This window comes from Genypterus blacodes, unplaced genomic scaffold, assembly GCF_046128005.1.
Source record: "Genypterus blacodes isolate CSIRO-AG114 ecotype Tasmania unplaced genomic scaffold, CSIRO-AGI_Gbla_v1 ptg000040l_1, whole genome shotgun sequence".
In the NCBI taxonomy this organism is placed as follows: Eukaryota; Metazoa; Chordata; class Actinopteri; order Ophidiiformes; family Ophidiidae; genus Genypterus; species Genypterus blacodes.
In genome coordinates, this window is record NW_027466853.1 from 36,747 (window position 1) to 47,167 (window position 10,421).

General features: G+C 50.3%; 1 protein-coding gene across 1 annotated transcript; it reads right to left on the minus strand.

Moving 5' to 3' along the window:
* Positions 1-7,771: 7,771 nt before the first annotated feature.
* LOC142999027 (mannosyl-oligosaccharide 1,2-alpha-mannosidase IC-like) lies at positions 7,772-9,470 on the minus strand. The gene has a single exon (XM_076148407.1). The coding sequence runs from the start codon at positions 8,435-8,437 to the stop codon at positions 7,787-7,789; it is 651 nt and encodes a 216-aa protein (XP_076004522.1). The 5' UTR covers positions 8,438-9,470; the 3' UTR covers positions 7,772-7,786.
* Positions 9,471-10,421: the final 951 nt, after the last annotated feature.

Here is a 10,421-nt window from a genome sequence, read left to right on the forward strand (position 1 = left end):
GTTCTTCATCTTCATACAGGGTTTGAACAAAGCGGAAACCCCCACTTTGGCCTCATTTACTGTTAATATCACAGCAGTATCTGTTCCTCTTTACTTCTAATTTCCTTACAAATCCAAGCTGAAAGTGAATCACAGGTGGGGCGGTTTCACATTATCGGATTCGTGAGGCCTGGTAACGTTTGAGTTCTCCCAGAAACCGTCAGGCGGACAGCGGGCCCCGCCCACTTCCTGTTGTTGAAACACACCGTTTCACATATCACTGCCTTCAGGGTGACGTGAGGTGAAGTGAATCCAACCATCTACACCACAAATTTAGGAACAGATTGTTTACTCTCATCGTGGTGACAATTAAAGGGTTTTTCCAAAGTAGGGTTTTGATGAGAAGTATCTGTTCTGTTGTGTTTCTATATCAAATGTGTATAAATAGATAATTTTAAGGAACTATGACAGCTGCTTTCCTGAGCCAGGCATTTCTACTTTACGCTCTCTGGCCAAGATAAATATTCAAGAGAAAACCAATTTTAAAAGCTTAAAGTTTATTTCTCAGCAGGCTCCCGTCTCCCCGTCTCCCCGTCTGTCTGCGTCCTGTGCCCCACACCCCCATCCAGTCATCTACACTTTCCATCCAATTAACTATCAGCAGACCAGCCAAACAAACATTCATTAGTCGGCTATCGAATCAGTTTGTTTGCTTCTGTGCCTTTGCACCGACTGCAGATGGGGCGAAAATTGCAATTATCCAGCCGGGCCATCATATAACCTTGATGGAAACAAGAGAAATCTATATGGTTCTCTAATGAGCGCCGAGCACAGTGGCTGCCATTTGATTAGACACTTAATTGCGATAATAATGAACAAATACACCCAGCTCCGGCTAAAACAGCCTTGTAAGCATTCGGCTAATTAATGGCAATTTGCACACTGATGCTGATGGAGGAGAAAATCGCTGGAGAGACACTCGGTCGGACTGGAATGATCAGTTTCCCCCCACGTCGCCGAGAACCAGAGACGGAGAGACGGCAGGGGACGAGAGACGGCAGGAGACGAGAGACGGCAGGGGACGAGAGAGAGAGAGAGAGAGAGAGAGAGAGAGAGAGAGAGAGAGAGAGAGAGAGAGAGAGAGAGAGAGAGAAGTCGGTTCCCCCGGCCCACACTGATGTCGACCCATAACCTGGCAGACAGCCACGCATGTCGTTTCTGAGCAATTAGGCGTGAATAAAGGCGGGGGGCCAGAGCTCAGCAGGGGGGCTCAGATGGCCTGCTGGTTACATCTAGGCCACATTCTCTTTCCCTCTGCCTCTCTCTCTCTCTGTCTCTCTCTCCCTCTCTCACTCCTTTCCCTATTTGTTGCATCTGCCGGAGCAACGAGGCCAAAGAGGGCGAGGGGGGGCGGAGGGGTTGTGGTGGTGGGGGTGGGGGGGCATTTTATTCTGCACCTAGCAAAGAATGTCAACAGAGCCTGCGGCAAACAAGGCCATCGGCGGACCTTTCATCTTCTCCGCTTCTTTTCATCTGCAGCACACCCACCCACACGCACACACACACTCTTACACACAAGCTTACACACATCAACACACAAATAAACACAAACACGCCGTCTGTGGCAACGCGGGGCGAGTCCACGCACACTCCCTGCATTCACACAGACGCAATCAGTCACAAAGGCTGCCTCGCTCTCTCTCTCTCTCTCTCTCTCCCTGCCTCCCTTGCTCGCTCTCCCCCTTTCGTGTTATTATACAGCTAATAATGTCAGGGGGAGCGGTGAAAGAGTGGAGATAATGGTGTGAAAGCATGCTCATTAGGCTTTCATGTGTGTGTGTGTATGTGTGTGTGTGTGTGTGTGTGTGTGTGTGTGTGTGTGTGTGTGCCTGAGAGCAATGAGCTTGGTGGAGGAAAAAGTGGAGAAAACGAAAAACACAGCAACAGAAAACACGTATGTAGGTAGGAGAGTGTGTGTGTGTGTGTGTGTGTGTGTGTGTGTGTGTGTGTGTGTGTGTGTGTGTGTGTGTGTGTGGTGGACGGACGAGGGGTCAGGCAGCAGGACAGGGAGGATTTGGATGATATGAGAGAGACGTTGCAGGATAAAGGGAATGTTTAAGTGCATCCAGGCAGGATATATGATATTTGCCAGTAATCTCAGGCCTTCAGAAGCCTTCAGAATCCTTCAGAATCCTTCTTTAAGAGGTTTACACACAATGACCCCATTATGTCAACGTGCCGCCGTTAACCCAAGACGAATGGGCTTCCATGGAACCTATTGCGCCATCGCAGCGACGGAACGAGGAGCAGCCGGTGTTAAAAAACCATAACGGCGGCGAGTTTGAGTGATGAAATCTGAGCGTAGCGGAACTACTTGAAAGAGAGACACTGGCCCCACGCCAAGAGCTGCGGGAGGGGGGGGGTCAGCAGAGTGGACGAAACGAGACTCCAACAGCCACCACCCCCCTGCTCCAACTGGCAAGTGACGCAACACCAGCAGGCGACGGGTAAAACAAACCTGCAGCCAGAGGTTGAGAGGACGGAGCAGATACAGGACAGCAGGGGCGGACGGAGGGGAGCGAGAGCTTTCAGGAAGTTATGTAAGGAGGGGAAAAAACATCTGCAAACATCTGATGGCTCGGCCACGTCATCAGCAGGGGGAGAGACTACAAGCTGTGTGTGTGCGCGTATGTATGTTTGTATGTGTGTGTGTGTGTGTGTGTGTGTGTGTGTGTGTGTGTGTGTGTGTGTGTGTGTGTGTGTGTAGGAGAAACACCTTGAAGTGGATGGATCATGCGTTACGCCACAAAAACCTCCTCTTTCCCTGCAGGAACGTTTCATTTCAGGACGGAGAGCTGGTGTCTGACCAAACGATTTTAAATACTCATTAGGACAAGCAGCGCCACAAAATAAAATCTATAATGAAACGAGACAAAAACTAAAAAGTAAACGGTGAGCAGCGTCCTGAGACAGTTGGACTTATCAAATATTCCAACAACCGTGCGAGCCCCAGGGGACGAGGCGTTGCCACCAGTACGTGGACGCTGTGTGTTTGCATTGTGTTTACGGAGTCGGTTAAAGCACTGCAGTCGTTCCAAACTGTGATCATAGTGGCTTCAAAGCAGATAAGCTTCAGCTAAGGGGCCTGAAAACAATCAGCATCCTGGAGCCTGATTCAGTCACACACCTAAATATACTTGCATACACACACAAACCATACTCTTCCAAACTGTAGAGCGTCCCTGCACTGAAGATCAACCAGAGGGGATGAAAAGAATGAATCCCACTGGCGCCAAAAAAATCTCCCCCCATTTTCCTGACACGCTTCCTTTTCCTCTCCTCCTCACTTCCTGCAGCTCCTGCCCGAGTCGCCTCATCAGCTTTTATCACCTCACAGAAAAGATGTGAGAGCGACTACCTCCACTTAGACGTGCAGAGATCCAAACTTTAAGCTTCTATAATGTCTAGATCTCGCCCTCGATTAAACCGGACACACGCTTAAAATGTGCAGAATCAGAACAAGCAAGCGTCTCTGGGAAAAAAGACTATGAAGTGTGTGTGTGTGTGTGTGTGTGTGTGTGTGTGTGTGTGTGTGTGTGTGTGTTAATAATATTGGTCTCAGTTGCCATTAACGCCTCATCAATATTCAGCTCAAGCAGAAGCAGATCAGAGGCGACCATGAGGTCACGTTCCAAACTCTGGTCGCTGACATTTGCAGAGGAACTGAGATGCCCAAATGTTTGTCGCGTGTGTCGGAAAAAAAACACAAAGCGTCCGAGGATTTTCTCTGGACTTGTGTTGTTGTTCTTCCATTTGTTTCTTTTCACGCTCAGCAGGCGACAGTTTTTCCCCGCATGGCAGCAAAGGTTCTGCTCGGCACACCTGGATGGAGGTGGCGCCGAGCTTAACTAACGCGTTTTACTCAGCCAGACACCTCGGCTCATTTCAGACAGGGTTTCTGTTCCCTGTTCTCTGTTCGTGCTGCATATGAACCACATCCTTTTAAAGGCCTCTTTGAACAGATGAATTCCATTTGACAGTCTGTGATAGAGGCTTGGAATGAGGCTGATAAACGCTGTGACAACACATCCAAGTCTATCTGCCAAACTCCACATTCAGGCCCAAACACTTCCACATCGAGACCCTCCGGCCAAACATACATATGTGCAGACATGCAAACACACGCTGAGACAAAGACGCCAGGGAGACACTAACTTTTATAGCGTCGCTGAAGACACGAACATCAGCTGTGCGCTACATGCTCAGTGGTCTCCACATGTGAACACCATCCATGCTGAGGGCCGCAGATTCCTCCAGGTTCTCTCCGACGGCTGCAGCTCCGTATAAAACATTCAGACGGTGAAGGAGAGAGCCAGTCTGAGGGTTTTATACTGACTTCTTTTCAACGCACACGTCTCTTTGGATGTGTGTGATGTTGTTCAATGCAGAGAAACAGATAAGGAGATCTCATCTGTGAATGAGCCTCAGCCCTCCGGTTGGAGCGGAGCACCATTCAATCTCTGACATCCTCTCAGCTGACTGTCTGGACGCGCTACCATTGTGCTCTGAGCTACAGCCTTTTATTACTGCACTCTGTCTTCAACCCTCTTCTCAGGTTAAAAGGACAACAAGACAAAGAAACGTGCAGAAAAGGACGGCGTCCTGTTGCTCCAGGTGAACATCAGGCGCCGGGACTCTTTCCCTGGTATCCATTCTCTAGCGCGGGAGCCAATGAGGCGGCAACACAGCCAGGCGGGCGAATCAATGAGCCATGAGAATCGGAGAATTACAAATAGGAGTCTGGTTGAAAATTACTCTCATCTTCATCCTGCTGAGGACTTTTGGAGGGGAATGAACTACCTGCTAGCGGGGAGCTGCTGGAATACTTATGCAGCATGTTGGCGACTTGGCTGCGTTTGCCGGCACCCCGCGGGGCCTTGCTAGTACTGGGCTGCCTTCAAACATTTGCCTTGTGTGATCGGGCAGCCATTGTCCCTTGTTTCACCCCCTCTTGGCAGTAGATGCACACACAGAGGAGGAAGGTGGTGGGGAGCCCACTTTCTAGTTGCTGGCAGTTGAGAAAAACGGTGCCCATTCACAGTTTGAGTATTGAGGCACTCGGTGGGCTGGACTGGACCCCTTTTATTGGCTTTGGGAGGAAGATGCCCTCTGTCTGCATTCCCTCACAGCTCTCTGTCTCTACACTACACTGATGACTGATGGCTGCATCCTGATCATTACAATCCCCATCTACATAAGAGGACATGAGCTAGAAAATAAACATTAACATAACTACACACATCATTTGCATTGCTGCTCTCATTGTTGTTGTTGTTGTTGAGTTGTTCCTTTGTTTTTGCAATGTGTCAGCCTGTGCGAGCGGCATGAACGTGAGCCTGCAGGAAAAGAGGAGCCTCCTGGAACGCCGCCAAACAGCTTGGAGACAGTGGAAACTGTAGCAACAACAATGGCAAACCAGAACAACTCACACAACGGACGGTGGAGCGTGTAGTGGCTCCAGCTGCCTGCCTGCCTGCCTGCCTGGGCGATGCCTTAATAAAGCTCCTCACACGGGGGAAACACAATTAACATTCTGAGGGGATGAATGCGAGGGGAGGGCGTGGTGGAAAAATAACTTTTCCTGAGACGAAGACGACAACGACCCACAGGCAGAGAACTGTGCTGAGCTCAGCAGAGGAAAGTCACACTGACGTCGGGTTGAAAAAGCATCAAAAGAGGATGTGTGAGTCAGAGGGAGCTGAGCACTCGGCGCCCAACCAGCCTGTGAGTCCACTGACGGCAGAGTTATCAGGTGACAAATCACCTCTGGGTATGAAAGGCATGAGAGCAGCGTGAGAGGGTGACAGCAGCCTCAAAGTGAGAGTGACGGGACTTACCGGTGTCACATGACAAGACTTAAACTCTACACATGCCAGCCGCTGCCTCTGCCCTCACCACCCCCTCACCCAAACCCCGCCTGCTCCTCGCCAGCCTCGCTCGCCTTGAATGGGTACAGATGTGTAATCCAGACACACACACACACACACACACACACACACACACACACACACACACACACACACACACACACACACACACACACACACACACACACACACACACACACACACACACACACACACACACACACACACACACACACAACAAAGGCTTCCGCACCACACATGCATATGGTTTGTTGACGACTGAAAGCGTATGTTTCGGACTGCTTGCAGCACATAATCAAGCTTTTCCATTTCATTCTTTTGGAGGATTCAGTGACACGGGAGAACAAAAATAGAAAATCCTCCATTTCAGATTGAAGTCATCTTAGTTGGAGGTGCAGCCTAGGCTTTGTTTCTTCTAAAACACCGTGTTCTGCATCTATTCTCTTTGTTTGAAGACTATTAGGCCGGTCAGAGAGCAGAAAGCAAGTGGCATTGTACTTTGTCATCATCGATGAAACTATTATAGGGTCACTGTAACCTAAGCCACATGTTTTTTCTCTGCCCCAGGCTCCACAACTACTGGTCCGGTCACTTCAACACATTGTCCACCATATTGGGAATGCAAGTTCAACCCTCCCCTCATATCGCCATCTTCAGCACCCCATCTGACTCACGCCAATTTAGCACCTCACAAAAGGAAATTATCATGTTAACTTCTCTGCTTGCTAGACGCCGCCTGCTCCTGCATTGGAAATCCCTCACCCCTCCCTCAATTTCGCAATGGCTGAAGGATACACTGTATTTTCTTAAACTCGAGAAAATCAAGTAGACTATGCGGGGCCACACTGATAAGTTCTATCAGAGATGGCAACCATTTCTCTCTTACTTCACAGATCTACAGGCTATACCAGACCAGTGACTGAAATCCTGAACACTGAACAGTTATTTTTATTTTTTTCTCTATTTTAAATCCCAGGCGGGCCAGGACGGGGTTGTATGGATGTGGGGTTGTGTGACGGCGGGGTTGGGTTGGGTCTCTGGGTGGGATATCCTCTCTGTCCTTCTCTTCGTGGGATTCTCTCTTTCTTTTTTTTTGTTTCTCTCTTCTCGCCTTCTCTTTACCACAACCTATGATGCGATTTGTACTAGCCTACATTTGTTGACATCAACATCACTGATCATCCAGGACTCTGCGCCCACACTAATGTGCCATGTTCTCACAACCTCCAGCGGCAGAGGCGTCCGGCTGTCTCAATTTCAATCTACTTGTATTCTACCTCAGGGTCTACATATAAAGTCTAACAACAACAATAGTAATAAGAACATACAACATCCCTTCCTTCTTTCTCTCTATCCCCCTCTTTCTGTATAAAAAATGATCTCCAAAATATCCTAGAATTGTATGCACATTGTCATGTAAAATGTTTGCTTCAATAATAACAAATAGCAAAAAAAAGAAACTATTATAGGGTTTGTGTAGGAACAGCAAAGGTAGCGGGGGTGAATTTAGACATCTGATATGATTGAGAGGGATTTATTGCATTGTATTGCCTGCATTTGACAGGAGCTTGGCAAACAGCTGTCCCAGCCTCTGCAGAGGAGAAGGAGTCTGTACTTGTCAGACGAATTCAGACAAATCAAATTCCACAACGGAAATGTAATTACTCCCTCCAAGTGTGCGTGCTTGATGTTGTAATGCCTGAATGAGGAGCTCTCTTACTGTCTGTTGTTGTTGTGTTTGTCTGAGATGTTTTGCCAACAGGGAGGAGAGGACTGACAACGGCTGCATTCACGTCAGATTACAGTTTGATCAGTGAGATGGATCAGGAGACTCACGTCACCAAACATACCGAGTTATGTCACAGTTTTCCCTTGTGGAACTTTTGACAGCAGATTCTAGCACGAACCCCGCCACAAAGCAAAGATGAGTTCATATCCCCTCCCGTGTGTGTCCGTCTTACCTCTCTGACTTTGTTCCTGCGCTCCTCGGTCCTGGGGTCGCTCGGCTTGCCCATGTCCATCCCCAGCGCCGGCTTGATCAGACACCTTTGGTACCTGGCGTGTATGGAAGTATCCGAGTGGGGGGTCGCTCCCTCCGGCCCGGGCTCCGCGTTCGGCCGGACCAGAGTCGAATCCTCCGGCGCTTTGCCCCCGTTGAGCCGCTCGTCGCTCTCCTTACGGCTCAAGCTTTTCACTTTGGCTCCGCTGATGGTCGCTCCTTTGCCGGAGCCCGCGCCGCCCCGCGCCGGGCGCTCCTGCTCCCTGGCCCGCTTCAAGTGCTCCCTCGCGTCGTTCTCCGAGCCGGAACCGGAGCCGGAGCCCACGGTGACCGGCTGCGTCTCGGTCTTGGAGAGGAAAATCCGTTTCAACCGGACGGAATCGGGCAGAAAGAAGAGGGCGCCGAAGCACAACGTGACCAAACCGGAGAGGAAGAGCAGAAAGACGAACTTCTGGGACAGACGCAGACCCATGCCCGATGCAGACACACCGGGCAACTTTCGGAACACCATCGAAACTTTTTTCTCGGGTTTGTCACCTCAGAGTAATTTCAATGAGACTGAGAAATCAAAAATTAAAAAAAATAAACAAAAAGCAGCTCTGGCTTGTCTCTCCTCTCTCCTCTGTCCTCTGTCCTGACCGAGCTGCTGCTGCTTCCACCGTCGCCTAAGGACAAGTATGTGTAAAAACTTGAAACGCTGAGTAGAAACTAAACACACCCCTATGACAGATGCAGAGCAGCATGAGCAGCCTGCCAGAGCGGCGTTTGTCTCGCTATCGATTGGATCTGCATAAGCAAAGGTTGGGCCGGCCTACATCTACAGTTTACCGATCGTTCCACCGATCGCAGCCTCCCCCGGAGCTTTACGGGTCCTATGTGCATCAACACGCCGCAGGATCTCGGCTTAGAAACGCAAGATTACCGAGGAGCAGGAGACAGAAACGAGTCGAAGCGGCGGCGTTTAAACGGTTTCCTGTTTTAACACGCCGCGGCGCTTCTTCTTCTGCTTTCTATTTTTCAGCAGAGACGATCGAACGCCTGATGATCAGTCAGACGCGTGGACAAAGTTGCGTGTCGATGCATTGTGCCGCGCCGCGCACATCGTCAATAACACGTCGCCCTACGGTGCAGAAACCCGGAGCGAGCAGCGGCAGCAGAGCATCTTCCCCCCTCCGCGGATCTTCCGTGTCAACACCGCGTCTCAGCTCCGAATCATCCAGCGAGAATATCCCGCCCGAGCCCCGGCTGAGCCTCCTCTTCTACCCCGATGAAGACGCGTGTGCGCTCATGTCGTCGTGTGTCATGTTACGCTCCGTCCGTCCAGCCTGCTGCCGCTCCGTCCTGCTGCTCTGGCGTCAGCGCGCCGGGCGGAACACCGCGGCGGAGGGCATGGAGAAGAAGAAGAAGCGGGAGAAGAAGAAGAAGGGAGGATGGAAGGAGGCAGGGAGGGCGGGTTTGTCCCATGCGAAGTTATCCGAGAAACCCGGGACGAGCGAGCACAAAGCCGCATGCAGCGCCGCCGCGTTTGCCGATAAAGAAACACACACACACGCAACGCAACGCAACGCAACGCCAACGCGTCGCCGGTTCTTCCTCCGCCGCGTCGCGTTTGGTTCTCACACACGCCGCTCAGGCTGTGGTGTGGAGGAGAGAGAGGAGGGAGAGAGAGGTGGGGGGAGTGAGAGAGGGAGGGAGGGGGAGAGAGAAAGAGCGATGGAAAGAGGGGGAGAGAGAGAGTCAGACAGAGAGAGAGGGGCACAGAAAGAAAGATGGAAAGAGGGAGAGATGGAGAGACACAGTCAGAGAGAGAGAGAGGGGGGCACAGAAAGAGAGAGATGGAAAGAGGGAGAGGTAAGCACCGAAAGAGAGAAAGGGAGAGCAGAAGAGAGAGAGTCTGTTAGTGTGAGATGTTGGGGCCTAATAACTCAGTGACCTGGTCTTGATTTCTTGACAGATATTCTTGTGTCTTATCAAAAGACTATTAAGCTGTTTGAGCCTACAGACAAGTGGAGAGGTCCACACACACACACACACACACACACACACACACACAGGGCCGGGAGAACATGTTCAGATCAGGGAGATGAAGTTCTGCTCCGTTCAGTTCATCTGTGGATCTTCAGCTTGTTGGTCATCCTTTCCTCCTTTCCTCCTCCTTCCTCTCCTGCCTGTGCATCTTCCCCTCCTCACTCCCTTCATCTTTGTCCTTTCTTCCATCCTACTTCCTTTTTTTCTTTCCTTTCTCCTTCCCCTCCCTTTCCCTTTCCTTCCTTCCTTCCTTCATCCCTTCTTTCTTCACTCATTTCCTTGCACAACCCTCCAGTCAGCAGTTGTTTGCCTCTTGGTTGTGTAATGATGGAACCACACCCGTCGTGGAGCATGTGTGTGGATATCCTCACTTAAGGGGGCGGGAAAACAAGACACTTTTCACTTTACACATTATACATTCTAATGCTATTTGATTGATCCCCTGAAGGATTTTTACATTTCTGCCA

Coding starts and splice junctions, on each gene's coding strand:
- LOC142999027 (XM_076148407.1), bottom strand. CDS start 8,437: ATGGTGTTCCGAAAGTTGCCCGGTGTGTCTGCATCGGGCATGGGTCTG.